The sequence below is a fragment of the Marmota monax genome, unplaced genomic scaffold, assembly GCF_021218885.2.
Source record: "Marmota monax isolate L192 unplaced genomic scaffold, Marmota_monax_Labrador192_F-V1.1 WCK01_AAM20220418_F8-fsc00231, whole genome shotgun sequence".
Taxonomy (NCBI): domain Eukaryota; kingdom Metazoa; phylum Chordata; class Mammalia; order Rodentia; family Sciuridae; genus Marmota; species Marmota monax.
Window position 1 is genome coordinate 774271 of NW_026693458.1, and position 18270 is coordinate 792540.

An 18270-nucleotide genomic window follows, 5' to 3' on the forward strand; every position below is an offset into this window, starting at 1 on the left:
TGATTGCTGGATAAGAGACAGAGACAGAGACCAGCAGAGAGACAGACAGTGAGAGAGCGGGAAGGAAGGCATGTGTCTCATGAGAGATGTCCTTCCTGAGGGTGACTGAGGAAGAAGACTGGAGGGATGAAGGGACCAGAGGGGAGGAGTGGCCCCCTGAGAAGCCAGAACCCAGGCAGGCAGCAGGGTCAAGCCAGCACAGTGTGGAGGACACCCTGAAAGAGGGACTTTCCTCACCCAGCCGGCCAAAGGGATGGGCCTAAGTGGGCCTCGTCACTGCCTGACCCCTTGACCAGCAGCTGCAAGTGAATGCCTGCCCGTCCAGGACCTTAACTCCATCCAGCACGGCTCACAGGGCCCACGCTGGCCTCGGCACGTACTTCTCCCGGAGACTGCGCAGTTCCTTCTTTATGTCCGCGTCCTCAAACTCGGAGTCATTGTCGCTGCTGATGTAGGATGACTGGGAGTGGAAGGAGGTGACGCTGATGGTGGGGACCTTCACGCCCGCCCTGCTGGGAGTCTCAGGGCCCAGTGAACCAGCCCTCGAGGACCTGTGTAGGAAGGCAGTGGCCTTCTTCACTAAGTCGCTGGCCACACCACCGCCACTGGGCAGGGAGGACTGCTTCTGCACCGGGGGCCTCCTCCGTGGGCACTCGTCCCCAGAGTCACTGGACGCAGGCTCGCCTACACCGACCTCGATGGAGGAGGCCGTCTGCACCCGCCGCACTGCCAGCTTCACATCAGGGCTGGAGGGGACCTCGTCCAGGTAGACGTCAGGCGGGGCGGAGTACCTCGTGCCACGGGGGGAGGCCAGGGTCCACTCATCCTGCGTGCTGACCACTGAGAAGCGGCCCACGGTCTTGGCCGGTGAGCCGCCATCCTGTCCTGGCTGCTTCCGAGGTGACTCGTGGCTCTGTGGGTGGCTGGGACGGCTGCCTCCTGTGTCTGTCTCCAGAGAGCTCTGCATGGGTTCTGCTGGGGCTTCCCTGGGGACCCTGCCTTTCTGGTCCGTGGGCTCCATGAATGTGGGGCTTGCGGAAGCAGGGACACCCTTGGATACAAGCGGAAATGAAGAGAGTTCGTGAAAAATACCGGCTGAGGGCAGAGCTCACCAGCTGGCCTAACATCATGTCAAAAAAGCCACCCTTACCTGGGGGGCACTGGGTGCTGCAGGTGAATCTGAGGCCACCTGCCCTCCGTCACTGTCACAGCCCAGCGTGTTGCTGGAAGACGATTCTGCTGTAGGAACATTGACAGCATTACTGGGGGTGGGATGGGGGAAGAGACCGGAAGGGCTCACGGTGGAAAGAGCCATGGTGAGTCCCTTGGGAGCGCCACTGCTGGGCAGGGAAGGCAGTTGGTGTGTGTGTGTGTATGTGCGTGCGTGCGTGCGTGTGTTCTGCAGTGCTGGGGACTGAACCCAGAGTCTCGCACACAAGTGCTCTAACCCTGAGCCACACCCCTAGCCCAGCTGACTTGTTCTAAGACTGAAAATACATGGTGAACAGACTTGAGGAAGGGAGGAACAGCCCAACATGACACGCCCTCTGCACTCCGGATGGCCCGCACTGTTTCCCCAGGTGCCTTTCAGCTTTAGGATGGTCTCACCAAGCAGGTCAACAGGTCCAACTGCCAACCCTGCTCCTTGATGCCTAGGGAGTGCCTGCTGCTCCTGCAGCTGCCCCAGTGTCCTCCCTCTATGGAGTGGAGGATGGCATGGTATCCAGCTACTTTCTTGGGATTGCCATGAGGAGCCAATAAGAGAAGCCCCATGAGCTGATGCATGGGCACCGGCCAGAGCCAAGACCCCATGTGGCAAAGAAAACTCATGGACAGGTTGGGGCTGGAGCTGAACCCATGTGCTACAGAAGGACACAAGAGCCAATCAGCCCCAGGGAGGCTGGGGACCGCCCCCAGTCACCCCCACCATCTAAATGTCAGGTTCTGTGTCTGATCATCCTGCGCCTGTGGGCCATACTTGACTTTCCTCTTTGCATCCCTGTGGGGGGCATCCTGCAACCCACGTCTGTACACTCCAAGAATGAGGAGGGGCTCCCTACTACCAGAAGTAAGGGGTGTGCTCTCTCTTATTTCTGGGCGGCTCTGACGGCCACAAAGGCACTTGTTCCCACCTTGAATCTGCCTCCCGGAGCTTCCCTCCCAAGTTTGCACTGGTGGATCTTGGAGTGCAAGTTGCAGGCTTACGGCTCCTCATCTGCAGAAGGGGTCTGTAGGACACCTCTCACAGGTGAGGCCAGCGCCCCATGGAGAGGTAGGGCAGCTGGCGGAGGTGGGGGCAGACCTCTCCCGCCTCTGCCTGTGCCTCCCCATCTCTGGGCTAAATATCACCAGCTTCTCACACGTCCATTTTATTTCCAGTCTTAGCTGGATCCCGATTCTCATCCTTCCAATCCCCCCAAGAAGCTTCAGGCTGAGGAGGAACCTCGCACCTTCGAGGTTAGACCAGATCACTTAGGATGGAGACTTAGGAGTTCAGGCAATGAAAGAATTTCCACAGAGGTGCAAGGAAACCCCCGTTGGGTCTCGGGAGAGCCCCTCCTCGCCCCACCCACACGCTAGCCAAAATCACCATGGCCATTTGTGGATATCTGGTAACCCTGCTGGAGAACCCTTTGGCCCAGGGACGTCCACTGTGTTTAGACATTGGTCATCAGGGACACTGGGGGCCTGAGACATGCTCCCTACATATCTTAGCACCCACCCATTAAGCTTCTCTGCTTGGAGTGTAATTGTGTAGTTTCTTCTAGAATTCAGTGGGTATTAACTAAATGCCATGTCTGGGCCCCTTCTTAGATGCTAGATCCTTTTATGCCTTCAAGCCTTGAGAGTAAGGGTGCAGATGCAGGAGGTTCCAGGCCCAGGAAGGAAGTGGCACTTCAGACCCTGCCCAGGGTCAGGCATGACCTTGAGCCGGCTACCTGTCATTGGTGAGGACGCGCCCTGCTCCTGCTCCTGCTCCTGCTCCACAGGGCCCCATCCTGCAGGGGCTGCTTCTGACTTTTCCAACTGAGTGAAGAAAGAAACACAAAAGGGAAGAGCTGTGAGCCTGGCTTGCCGACATCTTGGCAACTCAACTGCAAATCTACTTCCCCTCCTGTCTCTGGGGCAGTCCTTGGCCTGGCCCCTGCCTCCGCCTCCGTGCAGATAGTCGGGTGGGTTGTGACGTTCGCGCAAGACTCCAAACAGAGGCCTCTTATTACATGGGTGGGTCACCGAGAGAGGGGGTCAGGTCAGGCCGTGGCTGGGGGAGGCCCTGCATCACTGGGATGCCTGCCCACCCCCTGCCCCCCACCCAGGACTGCCTCCCTGGGGTGGGTGCAGCTGCTCACCGAGGGCTGAGGCAGTATGGTGAGCGGTGGGGGCCACTTCACTCAGTGCCGGTGGTGGGGCCAGAAACCCCCCATCGCCTCCCTGCGGGGCCGGTCTCCTCCCAGGGGCTCCGGGGTGAGGTCTGTCACTCACCTCCATGGGAGTCCCAGCGGAGGCGGAGGAGGTGGGCACGTGCTCCTGATACAGCAGGGTCCGCAGTTTCTCATCCAGACTCTTGATGGTGCTGTCCACAAAGCCTACCCTCGGGGGTGGCCCTTCCCCATCGGACTCCAGGGCTGAGGGCGGTTGTGGAGGGGCAGTGGGCCCCAGTGGTGGGCTGGGGAGCTGGGAGGCAGCCAGGCTGATGGCTCCCACTGCCGTGGAGAGCTGAGGTGGCAGCTGACCAGGGGCAGGTTGCAGGCCCCCACTGGGAGGACTGGGCTCTGGTGCCACAGCAGGCAGGGGCTCTGCGGGAATGCTGACCTCCCTGGCCGAGGCAGGCTCCCCCAGACTTGCAGAACTTCGGGAGGCCTCCAGAACAGGGGCGCAAGGTCCTCGGCCCATGCTGAGGGGCTGGGCGGCACGCTGGGCATCATGAGTCTTGGCCAGTGGCTGGGGAGCCTCGTGCTCACTGGCTGGCTCCTGAGGGGTCCCTGGACGCCCTGCCTGAATGGCAGTCCCTGGTGCTGGCTCTGACACGGTGCTGGCGGCTGGTGCTGCTGTGTCTTGAGGTGCAGTAGTCACAGGAGGGGAGGGTGGGGCCAGGGGGGCCGGTGCCCCTCCAGGAGGGTCACTGGGATGGCTCAGGAGCTGCTGGGCAGCAAGGGACCTGGCTGTGTCCTTCAAGGTCCGCTGGTCTGTGACGGGTGCCGAGTCTAGAGAAACAGGACAGGTGCCTTTGTTTCTGCCTTACCCTGGTCCTAGTCACCTGGTCCTGTCCAGAGATGCCTTCCTCAGGTGACCTGGCCACAGCCCCGCACGCTGCTCCCTACCCCCCATACACCAGGTCCCCGCCTGCCCAGGCTGTCTCAGCAGCACTGCTGGCCGCCTGAATGGCCTTCTGCAGACCTCTCAGCAGCTGTCCTCACCTCCTGGTCTCTGATCCTACAGTGTCCCCTTTGGTGGCGGCACAAATGCCACTTCCCGCGGCTCTCTCTCTTCCACCTGTCCAAATCCTCACCTGCCGAGTGAGCTCCATAAATGTGGCTGGCAAACCCCTTGTCCTGGCCCATTCTGCACAACTTAGCAGTGAGTCTAGTTAGTTGAGGAGTTTGAGTGGCAGGCCATATATCCCTCCACGGCCAAGAGTGAGCAGGAACCTGGGAGCTGCCCATCCACCAGGCACCCAGGCTTTGGCAAGGCCACCGCGTGGAGCCAGGGGAGAAGGGACCTGGAAACCCAGCCAGGAAGCAGCCTAACAGCCTCTTCCCCGGAGCTTCGGGGTGCTCGTGGGAACAACCTCAGAGGAGCACACAACGCAGTCTTGCCCAAACCTACCTGGCCTATTAGCCCGCTTTCCTCACTTAAAAACAATAAAATAAACCTTTGTCTTTTAAAGCGACATGAATGACGTACACTAAACAAAAATGAAAACCACAAAGAACAGTGTAGGTGTGGAGCTTCCCAGGACCCTGGAGCCCCTGCCCCAACCCAGGTCAAGGAGCCCGACAAGTGGTCTCTCCTGCTTGTCTTCGTGGCTTTGCCCCATGTCCTTCCAAACCCCGAGCTGTGTCGTGCCCGCATGGAACATGCTATCCACGGAACGACTGTGTGTTCATCTCTCTCTCCCCATGGTGCATGGGAGACACACCCATGTTGTTTTGTACACACACACACACACACACACATTTGTGTCAGTGCACACCGGGGCTGCTGGTGTGGAACCTCAAATGACACAGAAGCCTGGTGTGCAGGTCTCAGATCCTGCCAGGCACACACCCCAGGTGCTGTGGCCGGAAAGCATCTTTGACCTTCAGTTTAGGATGCTAAGTGGCCTCCCCACGTGAGGCCTGTATCTCTTTGATGGTCCCTGGGTGCTCCTAGAGCTTCCTGCCCTCCCCAAGTCAGCCTGGGAGAGTGTGCTAGGGTTTCCTTGAGATTTGTTTTTACTTCTAATGATAGTGAGAACACAGCATGAAATCTCCCTCCTAACACACATTTAAGCTTGCAGTGCTCCACAGCTAACTGCAGGCACTGTAGTATAAGCCAGATCTTTGGAACTTACTCAAGCTTGCATAACCAAACCTTTCTGCCCACTGAAGAACAACTCCACTTCCCTTCCCTGCATCCCTGGAAACCTCCATTCTACTCTGAGTCAATTTGAAACACCTCATAGAAGTGGAACCATGCAGTTATCTTTCTATGACTGGCTTTATTACTTAGCATATTGTCTTCCAGGTTCGTCTGTGCTGTTGTAAATGGCAGAATTTCCTTTTTAATGGCTGAATAGTATTCTATGTACATGTATATCACATTTTCTTTATCCACTTGTCTGTTGATAGATATTTAGTTAGTTTCCATATCTTAGCTATTATGAATAGAACTGCAATAAACACAGGAGAGCAGATATTTATTTCTTCCAGGTCTTTCTTTAGCCAGATGTGGGACTGCTGGATCCAATGGTAATTCTATCCTAATTTTCTGAGGAACCTCTACACTGCTTTCCACAATGGCTGTACAAATTTACATTCCAACTGTATACAAGGTTCCCATTTCTCCATATCCTTATCAGTTCTTGCTGTTTTTTTTTTTTAAGATAATAGCCACTCCTAACACAGTGAGGTGGTATGTCACTGTGGTTTTAATTTGTATTTCTTTAACAAATAATTAATTAAATACATTTTCATATGTTTATTTGCCAGTTGACTAGCTTCTGGTGTGTGTGTGTGTTGAGGGTGGGGGGATCTGGGGATTAAACCCAGGGCATCATACATGCTAGACAAGCACTCAGCTATACCCACAACCTTTAAAAAGTTTTACTTAGAGATAGGGTCTTTCTAAGTTTCCCAGCATGGCTTTGAAATTGTAATCCTCCGGCCTTAGGCTCCTGAGTAAGCTGAGATATATTCTTTTATGATACACCTGTCCATGTCTTGGTGGTTTTTCTATTGAGTTTTCGTTCTTTTTTGATTTATAGGAGTGCATCACATTTGCTAAATAAGAAACATTGTTGTTTACGTATTGCAAATACCCTCTCTCTGATTTGCCTACTTGCTCTATTAGTGGTGTTTTATTTATTTATTTATTTTTGTACCAGGGATTGAACTCAAGGGTGCTTAACCACTGAGCCACATCCCCAGCCTTTTTATGTTGAGTTAGGGTCTCACTAGGTTCCTTAGGGCTTTGTTAAGTTGATGAGGCTGGCTTTGAACCTGCTACCCTCCTAACTCAGCATCCAGAGCCACTGGGATTACAGGCATGCGCCACCATGCCTGGCAATTACTGATATCTTTTGATGACCATTAGTGCTTCATTTTAATGCCATCAAACTTGACGTGTGTGTGTGTGTGTGTGTGTGTGTGTATCCTCAGCACAATGTAGTCAAATTTAACCAATCTGTATCCAGTCTTTAATGTTTTTGTTGAACTGTGATGTGTCTGTCCTACATTGGGCCCAATATGACATTGTCCTTCATTACTTCTAGGAAATCGACTGTTTTGCCTTTTACACTGAGATTCGAAATTCACTTGTTACTGAATATGCATATGATGTGAGGTTGGAAGTAGGATTATTCTCTCCCCATGCAAAAGGCCCATATCCCAACTCCTTTTATTGAGAGGCCGTCCTGTCCCCACTGTTGGGCAGTGAGACCTCTTTTGTCAACCACATGGCCAAATATGCGGGCTACATTTGGCATCTCTTCTGCTCCATTGTTCAATTTTCCTATCCTGTTTCAGGATCAGTTTGTTTCCATGATTGCAGGTTTATATAATAGTCATGAAATTCAGCAAAACGGTCTTCTTCCCCTAGAAACCACCTAGATTTTTTCTGGCCTTTCTACTTCCACAGATATCATATAATTGGCTTGCTGATGTCCATTGCAAATGGCTCAAGCCAGGTGCAAATGTGCATGGCTATAATCCCAACTACTTGGGAGGCTGAGGCAGGAGGGTCACAAATTTGAGACCAGCCTGGGAAACTCAGCAAGAGCCTATCTCAAAATAAATAGAAAAGGACTAAGAATGTGGCTCAGTGGTCAAGTGCCCCTGGGTTCTACCCCCACTGCCACAAAAACAAGACAAAACAAAATAGTTCCAATTTTAATTGGGATCTCATGGAATCTATGGATCCGTCTGGGGAGAAGTAAAGTGTTTATAATATTGGATCTTCCAGTAACATGAATATAGTAGGTATCTTTCCACTCGTTTCTTTTTAATTTTCTATCCATGTTATACAGTTTTGCTATAGAGGTCTTACACATGTGTTGGTTATCTCTGGTGTTTAATATTTTCATGTTACTATTAGTGGAACTTTTCAAAGTTTCTCATTTTCTGTGTGCTGGTAATATATGGCACAATTACATTCTGCATTTCACTTAATTCTAATAATTTATCTGTGAATTCAAATTTCCATGAACATAATCACTTTATCAACAAATAGTGGTTGTTATAACTCTTCCATTGCAGTCTTTGTCACTTTTTAAAACAGCATTTAAAAAAATGCTATTAAATAGAGGTTAAAAATTATATGACTCCCCAAAATAATAATTTCTACTGTAAAATGGGAAAAGTTTTAACAAATAGGTTTCCTTGGAAGGAACAGAAGTTTAGCCCAGTAACTTCTAGTGAGGACTTAGAGTCAAAGATGCTTATATTGCTCTGTCCAATTTTTTTTTTTTTTTGGTATCAGCTATTGAACTTAGAGGCACTCAACCAGTGAGCCACGCCCCAACCCTTTTTTATTTTGAGACAGGGTCTCACTAAGTTGCTTAGGGCCTCACTAAGTTGCTGAGGCTGACTTTGAACTTTCGATCCTCAAGAGCCACTGAGATTAAGGTGTGAGCCACTATGCCTGGCTCTGCCCAAATTTTAAATAAAAAGTAGTCATATTTTACAAATCACCATTTATGTAGCACTAATGTGGCGCTGCACTGAGACACAGAAGGATCACCCACTCGGTGGGTCTATTACAACACACTATGTATCGTTTCCATTTACAGATGATTCCTACTGGAGTGGATGAGAGGAAATGCTACATCAAGTTGGTACCAACTCAAATAAGCCAACGTTTGCTTTGGAAAACCTTGTTTTGAGGGGTTGGGGGTTAGGGTTAGAGTGCTGGCCTAGTATATGTGAGGCCCTGGGTTTGATCCTTAGCACTACTCAAAACAACAACAACAACAACAAAACAACAACAACAACAAAACTTCTTTTGAGATGAAAAGCATTTTCTTCAAATTAAAATTAAAGCTATTATGCTGTGACCCCAACTCTTCTTGTGTATTCACAAGTGATCAGGCCACTGGCTCTTGAACTTGGCTTCAGAATGGAATCATCTGGAGGGTTCGAACCAGAATGATGCTGCCTACCAAATCCAGAAATCCTGATTGAACTGTATGGGCAGCGTCTGGGGCTATGTCAGTCCTGCCTGCCTCCTTCTCCTCCCTCCTTCCCCTCCCCCAATATGGTACTACCTAGGATTTAGGATACCAAGCAGGAGTGGCAAGAGTGGACATTCTTATCTTGCTCCCCATCTCATAGAGAAGGTATTCAGTATTTCACCAATTAGAACACTAGCTGGGATTTTTTTTCTTTTTTTAAAATAGAATTATCTATCTAAATGATCACATGCTTTAACAAATTCACCACATTCTTAATTCAAATTAAGTTAAACCAACCTTGAACTCTGAAATCAACACAATTTAGTCACTGCCATATTCTTTTAAGGTTCCACTTAAATCTATTTGCTACTACTTTGTACAATTAAATCAGTCATTAAAAACCTTCTGTGTATATAATAAGACTGACTGCTAGTTCTGTGGTTGATATCTTCTATGTCCTTATTGATTTTCTATTTCTGTTCTAAAAGTACAAATCTCCCCCAGTGGTGATAAATTTATTTCTTTATTTCTGTTAATTTTGATGTATTTTGAGGTTATTTTATTAAACATATGCAAATACTGAAATATCCTATCTTCTTGGTAAGACTCTTTCACATTATACTTTTGGCTGAAAATCTATTTTTTCTGGTACCAGGGACTAAACCCAGGGGCAGTTAACCACTGAACCATATCCTGAGCCCTTTTAAAATATTTTATTTAGGGACAGGGCCTCCCTAAGTTGTTGAGGCTGGATTTGAGCTTCTGATCCTCCAGCCTTAGCCTCCCGAGCCACTGGGATCACAGGCATGAGCACCACCGAGTCCAGCTGTTTGTCTACTTTTAACAAGCATTGAGATTTAGCCCATTTACCTTTTAAGTACTGACCTAATTGGGCTAAAACTATCATCTTACTAGCGATTTCTATGTGTCCATGTTCAGTGTTGCTTTTTCTCTCCTTCCTTTGCCTTAATTTTTTTTATTATGTACTACTAGAGACTGAATCCAGATCCTTAAACATACTAGGCAAGCACTCTACCACTGAGCTATATCCCCCCACCTTTTTTTTTTTAAGAGAGAGAGAGAGAGAGAGAATTTTAGTATTTATTTTTTAGTTTTCGGCGGACACAACATCTTTGTTTGTATGTGGTGCTGAGGATCGAACCCGGGCCGCACGCATGCCAGGGAGCGCGCTACCGCTTGAGCCACATCCCCAGCCTCCCCCCCACCCCCGCCCTTTTTATTTTATTTTGAGACAGGGTCTTGCTAAATTGCTGAGGCTGGCCTTGAGCTTTCAGTCCTGCTGCCTTGGCCTCCCAGATGGCTGGGATCCCAGGTGTGCACAGCAGTACCTGGCTATCACATGTTACCCTTATGAACCTTGTATCCTTCCTTTCCTCTCTTCCCTGCCATATTCTTGTTCCCAGATAACTAGAGGCCTGCTTTCAGTCCCTAGAGATCAGTGTGCATTACCTGGTATTTTACGTAAATGCAACTGCATAGTATGTATTCTTTTGTCTGTTATCTTTGGTTCAGCACAGTTATTTTGAGAATCATGCATGCTGAAATAAATACCATTGGTTGATTTCTCTTTGTGGCAGAGTAGTGTTACGCTGTGTGGATAAACCATGACGTGTCCCCTTGATGACGGGGATCTGGGCTTTCAAGGTTGTGCAGTTATAAAGAAAGCTGCTATGAACATTCCTGTAAAAATCTTTGTACAGACATCTGCTTTTATTTTCTCTTGGGTAAGTAGAGTCCCCCCTCTGAATCTATGAGTTTCCCATCCATGTATTCAACCAGTCATCTGTTGAAAATGGTTTTTTTTTAATTGCTTCCTTACTAAACATGTACAGTCTTTTTTCCTTGTCATTATTCCCTAAATAATACAGTATACCAACCATTACAGAGTACCTACATTGTACCTATCAATAATGTGGATATTATTTAAAATATAGATGGGCACAGTGGCTACACTTGGGAGGCCGAGGCAGGAGGAACCAAGTTCAAGGTCAACCTGTACAACTTAGCAAGACTGTGTGAGGCTTTGGGTTCAATCCTCGGCAGCACATGAAAATAAATGAAATAAAATAAAATGAAGGTACTGTGTCCATCTACTAAAAAAATAAAGAATTCTAGCTCCTTTACACCCTCAATAACACTTGATCTTTTAAATTCTAGTTATTTTAATAAGCATAAGTGATCTTTCACGGCGCTTTTACTCTGTAGTTCCTGACTGAACAATGACCTTTTCATAAACTTGATAGACAGATCTTAGGTGAATTGTCTGTATAGATCTTTTCATTAGCTTATTTTTCTACCACTGCATTTTCATAGTTCCTGGTATTACCTGGGTGTAAGACCTTCATCACATACAAACCTTACAAATATATTTCCTCCTAGTCTGGCTAGTATTTTCATTTTCCTAGTATCTCTCAAGGAGTAGACATTGAAAATCCTGAGGAATTATTAGATTTTCTTTAGTTTCCTTCAGTACTGTTTTGTAGTTTTCATTGTAAAGACCTTACACACATTTTGTCAGGTTAGCTCTAAATAGTTCATAGGTTGTAAAGAATAGTTTGTTAGAACTTCAGTTTTTGATCGTTGCTAGTACACAGAAATTTTGCATATTGCTCCAATATCCTACAACCCAGCTCGGTTACTGGTTCTAGTAGTTTTAGATATTCCATTGCACTTGCTATACAAATGCTTTCTGTGAATATAAGACTGTTTATTTCTTTTCAATCCAGATGCTTTTTCTTCTCTTTTCCAGACTTACTAAACTGCTTAGACTCTCCACTAACGTGATGAATTAAGTGGTGAGAGCAGACATCTTTGTCTTTTTCCTGATAGTTGGAGGAAGCATTCAGTCAGTCACCATTATGTATGATAATAGTCATAGGATTTTATGTTCTATTCTTCAAGTTGAGGAAGTTCCTTTCTATTCCAAGTTTTCTGAGGGTGTTTATAGTTGTTCAGTTTTGTCAAATAGCTTTTCTGAATTTACTGTGATGATTGTATGGATTTTTTTCTTTATTTATCATTGTTTTCTTACTGTTGAGTTTTATGAATTCTTTATATATTCCTTGTAGAAATACCAAGTTGGATATGTGATTTGCAGTTATTTTCTCCCAGAGTGTGAGTTGTCTTTTTATTCCCTTGATAGTGGGTTTTCACAGGGCAGAAGATTTTAATTTTGACAACATCCAATTTATCCATTTTTTTTCTTTTATGGAATATACCTTTGATATCATGTCTAAAAGTTCTGACCACAGGTCACAAAGATTTTTTTCCTAGTTCTCTTCTAAAAGTCACATAAGTTTTGCATTTTACATTTGACCTAGTGTGAATTAAATTTTCTATAAGATGAGAAGCATAGGGTCAAGGTTCATTTTTTGCATATGAATGAGCCACTATTCAACATCACTTATTGAAAAGACTATCCTTTCTCCATCGAATCAAATTTGCATCCTTGTTTTTTTAAAAAAATCAAAATGTAGGAGTCATTTCAGGGCTCTCTATTCTGTCCCACTGATCTGTATGTCAATGCCTTTGCCATACTACATAACTTTATAGTAAGTCTTAATATTGGGTAGTGTTATCCTTCTAACTTGATCTTCTTTTAAAAAATCGTTTTGGCTATTTCTGTTTCCTTTGTATGTCCATATAAACTTAATAATCAACTCGTCCATATCTACAAAAATATTGCTTTAGTTTTAGTTTTATTTATATTGCATTAAATCTTTATAGATCCACTGACATTTTTACTGTGTCGAATCTTCAAGCCCATGTACGAAGTATACTTCTCCACTTATCTACGTCATCGTTGATTCATTTCGACAGTACTTAGTAATTTCTGCATATAATGTCTTAAATTTGTACCTATGCATTCCTTCTTTTTATTACTTATTTATTTTGCTATAGGAAATGGTCTGTTTTCAAAGTTTTGGTTTTCCATTGTTCACTGCAAGGATCACGAAATAGTTATTTTTGGACGTCGACTATGAAGCCTGTGGTTTTGCTAAACTCACTTAGTAGAAGCTGTTTGTTATGGCTACAGAATCCATGGGATTATCTAAATATAAGATCATATTATCTGATAATAGGGAGTTTTATTTCTTCCTTTTAATTCACATGTCTTTTATTTGCCTCTTGCCTGTCTTGAAGTCTAACAGTTAGGACTTTGGTTCAATGTTGAATAAGAATGGTGAAAATGGCACCCTTGCCTTCTTACATTCTTAGGGCGGGAGAACACATTGGTCTTTCACAACAAAATATGATGCTAGCTGGAGGTTTGCTTTTATGTTTGTGTTGATGACCTTTATCAGGTTGAGCAAGCTCCTTTCTTAAACTGCTGAGAATTTTTATCATAAATGGATGCTGTATTTGGTTAAACGTTTTTGCTATATCCACTAATATGATGATATCCATTTTTCTCCTTCATTAGACTATTAATAGGGCAGGTTAATTGAATCTTGACTGTTGCTTTCCTGGAATATACCCACTTTCTCATGGTGTATTGTTCTTTTTATATATTGCCGGATTTGACTTTCTAAAGTTTTATTGAGAAAATTTCCCCTTTATGTTCATGATAGATATTGGTCTATTGCTCTCTCTTTTGGTACTGCCTTTGTCTGGTTTTAAAATGATTTGGAAAGTGTTCCTTCTTCATGTATTCTTTGGAAAAGATTTTATACAATTAGTAACATATCTTTTTTAAATGTTTGGATGATGGTATATTTTCATATTCACTCAAAAATATTTCTAAATACTTGAGACTATTTCTTTCACCCATAGATAATTCATAAGTGTTATTTAATTCTTCATTATTATCAGAGACTATATCTGGTATAATATCAATTCACTTAAATTTGTCAGGTTTTGTTTCACAATTCAAGATAGGGTGATTGCTCTACATGTACTAGAAAATAAAGTATATTCTGTTATTTTCAGTGTGTTAGTTAGGTCAAGATGGTTGGTAGTGTTGTTCACATCTTCTATATCCTTGCTGACTTTCTTTCTGTTTCATCTATTACTGAGAGAGAGGTGTTGAAGTCTCCAAGAATAGTTACGGATTTATCTGTTTCTGTTTTTACTTGTTAGTTTTGAAGCTCTGTTATTAGGTGCACATATACTTAAGACATTACTATATGAATTGATCACCTTATGAATACATAATATCATCTCTTTTCTCTGAAGTATATTGTGTCTGAAATAAAAACAGCTACTCCGGCATTCTTTGGAGAAGGATTTGCACAGTCTGTTGTTTAACATCCTCCTTTTAACCTATCTAAATAATTTATTAGAAGTTTCTAATAGATAGCATACACTTAGGTCAAGTTGTTTGATTTTTAAAAAATATTTATTTTTTAATTTTAGGTGGACACAATATCTTTATTCTACATTTATGTGATGCTGAGGATCGAATCCAATGCCTCATGCATGCTAGGCGAGCACTCTACCACTGAACCACGACCCCAGTGCAAGTTGTTGGGTTTTTTAATCATTCTCATAATCTGTCTTTTAATTCATATGGTAAGACTTTTTGGGCCCCCCCCCCGCCCCCGCCAATACTGATAACTAAACCTAGGGCTTCACATATGTAAGACAGGGTCTCACAAATTGCCCAGGCTAGCCTTGAACTTGGAATCCTCCTGCTTTGGCCTCTCAAGTTGCTGAGATTACAGGCATGTGCCACCATGCCCGGCATGAGAGAACTTTTTCCTTTTTGTTATTGGTATATTTAGATTAAGATCTGCCATTTTGTTTGTTTACTGGATTGCCCCCCTGTTCTGTTAGATTTCGTTTTTTGATACTCTATTTCTTTCTCTTTTTCTCTTTCTCCCCTTCTTTGTGGTTATTTGATTGTTTAAAAAAATTCATCTGAATTTATCTACAATAACTTCAAACAATTCTTTGAATGGTTGTTCTAGGAGTTCCAGAACACATACTTAACTTTTCAGTTCTACTTAGAACCAGTACCTTATCACTTCAATGGGAATGGAGAAACATCACAAATGTACAGGTCACTGTATCCACCTTATCATAACTATGTTAATATACTATATCTACAAACATTGAAAACTCCTCAAACATTACAATCTTTTTTTTTTCTTTCAACTGTTAGATATGTTTTTTTTTTGTTTGTTTTTAGTTTTTTTTTTTTTGGGGGGGGGCAGCAATATTCTACAGAACTCAAGAGAAGAATAGATTATTATATCCGTCCAATATGATCTTGGTTCAGTCCTCATGTTCTAAGTTACTTTCTGGAATCAATTCCCTTTTGTCTAAAGATCTTTAATAATTCTTTTGGAGCAGGGGTACTGGCTGCAAGTTCTCTTCATTTTCTTTGAGAATGGCATTATTTCATTTGTACATCTAAAAGGCATTTTCCCTGAAAACGGAATTCTGGATTGTCAGTTCTTTTCTTTCGATACGTTGTAAATGTCGTCCTGCTTCCTGCTGAACTCCATGGTTTCTGGTGAGAAATCTGCAGTGATCTGAATTCCTGTCTCTTCTAGGGAGTGCGTCATTTTTTTTCTGGCTGCTTTTGCTATTTTGTTGTTGTTATTTTGTTTTGTTTTGGTAGTGGGGTGGAGGGCAGCTTTGGTTTTCAGCAATGTGTACAGGCACATATTTCTTTGTTTTAATCTGATTAGAGTTTGCTTAGCTTCTTGAATCTCCACGTTTATGCCTTTCACCAAAGTTGGGAAGTTTTCAGCATTATATCTTCAAATATTTTTTTTGGCATTCTTATCTCCCCTCCTTCTAGAAATCTGACACAAACACTAGACCTTTGTTATAGATCCACAGATCCTTGAAACTGTTCACTTTTTCTATCTTCCAGATGGATGATTTTAGGTGTTTTTAATTTCAGCATTAAAACTTCCATTTGTTTCTTTTTTGTATTTTCTATTTCTCTGCTGATACTTCCTACTTTAACATTTGTTTCAAGAATGTTTGTGATTGCTTGTTCAGGCATATTTATAATAGCTGCTTTAAGTTGTTGTCAGATCATTCCCTCATCTATGTCTTCTTATTATTGGATGTGTTGGCTTTTTCCATCTGAGTTGACATTTTCATGATTTCTCACTTCCCAAATAATTTTGGATTCAATTCTGAACATCTTGAAGGATATTATGAAACCTTGAGTCATGGTTGAATCCTATGCTAAATGTTGATATTTTTGCTTTAGCAGGCAAATGACCTGGTTAAGTGCAGACTGCAAGTTGCAGCCTGCCCTGGTTCAGCTATCAGGGCTTTTGCTGGACTAATCTTATCTGAAACTGGTCTGTGTCACTTAAGGGCCAGTCTGGAACATAGGTAGGTTTATCTATTGATTTAGTTCTCAAAATTTTTATATGCTAATTAGGACCAGATTCATGCACACACAGGCTGGAGTTGCATCTAGGAATTCAGCTTGATGGGGTTGCTTTCCCAAGCTCCTCCCTTTCTGTGTCCTGGTTCCCTGGAACTTCCTGTTCTGAACCTCTGGCCAGAAATCACCTAGTGCCGTGACTGTGCCAAGTAGGGTGACAGAAAGAAAAAAACCATCCAGTTTGGGGTCTAAGCCCCTAGAGACCTGGCTGTCCCCTGACATGGTTCCACCTGCTGCCACGCCATAGACTGATCTAGGGGCTGGTACAAGAGAAGAGGGGAAAAGAAAAAGTGGGGGTGGGGGGATTCCCTCCTGAGCTTTAGGAATTCCCTTTCCAGTTCTCTGAGCTACAACTTGAGGGTGTCCCTGGGAGTCTCTCTCTGGTATTACAGAGCTCAACTCTGGCCTGAAGGCTAGGTTCAGGCTGGGACATACTGAAGGGAAATGTGCTAAACTCTCAGCAGTCTCAGTGGTACCTGAATCCTGGTCATGCCCCATCTTCCTGCTGCTAACGTTTCCCCGAGTGCTCAGAGAGCTGGATCACGTCTGTCCAGGATTCATAGCTCAGCTCAGTAGTGACAATGGCTGATGTGTGTGCTTGTCCCATCTTACCCAGAGCCCAGCTCCCCTGCCTAGTTATTTTTTTTTTTACTATGTGCCAGATATTATATTTTAAAAAATTGTCTGTGCAAGTCACTTGAAATCCAAAATGATGTTTTCTCCCTCAGAAAGGACTTCTGTGCTCCTGCCCGAGCACACAGCACTGGGATCTCCTGATGAGGGGCCAAAATGTCCAGCCTGGGCTCCTCCCTCTGCAGCTCTGCCTCCTCCATTGGGCCCTGCGCTCTAGTGCACAGCTTCTGCAGGGCCACCGTGGGCCCTGGACTCTGTGCCCCTTCTGTCTAGCCATGGGGCAGCTGAAGCTGTGTTCAGCCTCTCCTGTGGATGGGACATGCTCCAGGCGAAAGGGCCTTGCCCTCGTTCTCTGCCTCTGCTGACCCCAGCCTGGTAACTGCCCTCTATTCAGATTTCCAGTGCCCTTGAGCAGGTGATTCTCATAACCTGTCAAACTTCTTTGGTCATCTTCAGTGGATGTTTGATCCAAATCCACACACTGTCACTCACTTTTCCTGTCTTAATAGATACCCTGACTCTGAAAGGTTTCCAGAGGTCGACCTCTCAGTATGCACACGAAGGACGACGGTTGAACTCTGGGCTCTCAACCCCACACCTCGCTGACCTTTGACCCCACATCACAATGTCCCCTGAGCCTATAGCATGCTGTCCCTTGACCCATACCACAATGACCCTTGACCCTACACCACACTGGCCTTTGACCTCCACATCACAATGTTCTGTGACCCCATATTCACAATGTCCCTTGACCCTACACCACACTATCACTTGATCCCTTGACCCCTATGCTGCACTGAAATTTATTTTTAGAGGCTTTTCTTTCACCTGGGAGTGTGCACAGTACAGTCAAGAGTCAAATTCCCCTTTTAAAAGGGAGTCTTTCAAATAAGGCTGTTGGTCCCTGACTTCTCAGTTTCCATGACCAGACAGCACCCCATCTCAGGGCCTGGCTTCTTTTGGGGTTTTCTATTAAGCTGACTTTTTCCTGGTGGTAACAAATCTCCAAAGGTACAATGGAAGGCACTGGAAACACAAGAGGAAATCAAAGTTGTCTTACAAATATTTTGTTTTAATCAATGTACCATAATGGTGGTTTAAGTTTTAGCCACTCTTTTTTGGCCAAGTGATAGGGAATTAAACCTTAAACTGGCTTAAATGACTAGTTTTGTTTTTCCAAAGGACCATAAAAATCAAGATTTCCCCCACAGCCCGAGGGCAAACTTACTGTCCTCTGTCCCCATCCATGGGGACCACTGGGAATCAGGCTCAGAAATAAAAGGGCTTTTCCCACCCCACACTTCTTGCCAAGCAGGACCCCAGGGTGTGTTTTCCCCATGAAACAGGAAGGGTGCAAAGTTTACGAGGCAGCACAGAGGCAGGGCAGAGCCTC

General features: G+C 44.9%; 1 protein-coding gene across 9 annotated transcripts in view; it reads right to left on the reverse strand.

Annotated features, from left to right (window-relative positions):
* The window catches only part of Wnk2 (WNK lysine deficient protein kinase 2), a 119615-nt gene that overhangs the window by 23092 nt on the left and 78253 nt on the right, over positions 1–18270 (reverse strand). For 8 of the 9 annotated variants that reach the window (XM_046457731.2, XM_046457729.2, XM_046457728.2 and 5 more), the window contains exons 19-22: positions 3484–4205; positions 2940–3027; positions 1151–1239; positions 381–1051 (exon numbers count right to left, since the gene is read on the reverse strand). In XM_046457731.2, coding sequence (XP_046313687.1) covers positions 381–1051; positions 1151–1239; positions 2940–3027; positions 3484–4205 — 1570 coding nt within the window. The remainder of the gene's footprint in view (positions 1–380; positions 1052–1150; positions 1240–2939; positions 3028–3483; positions 4206–18270) is intronic. The other variant, XM_046457725.2, reaches the window with a different exon arrangement.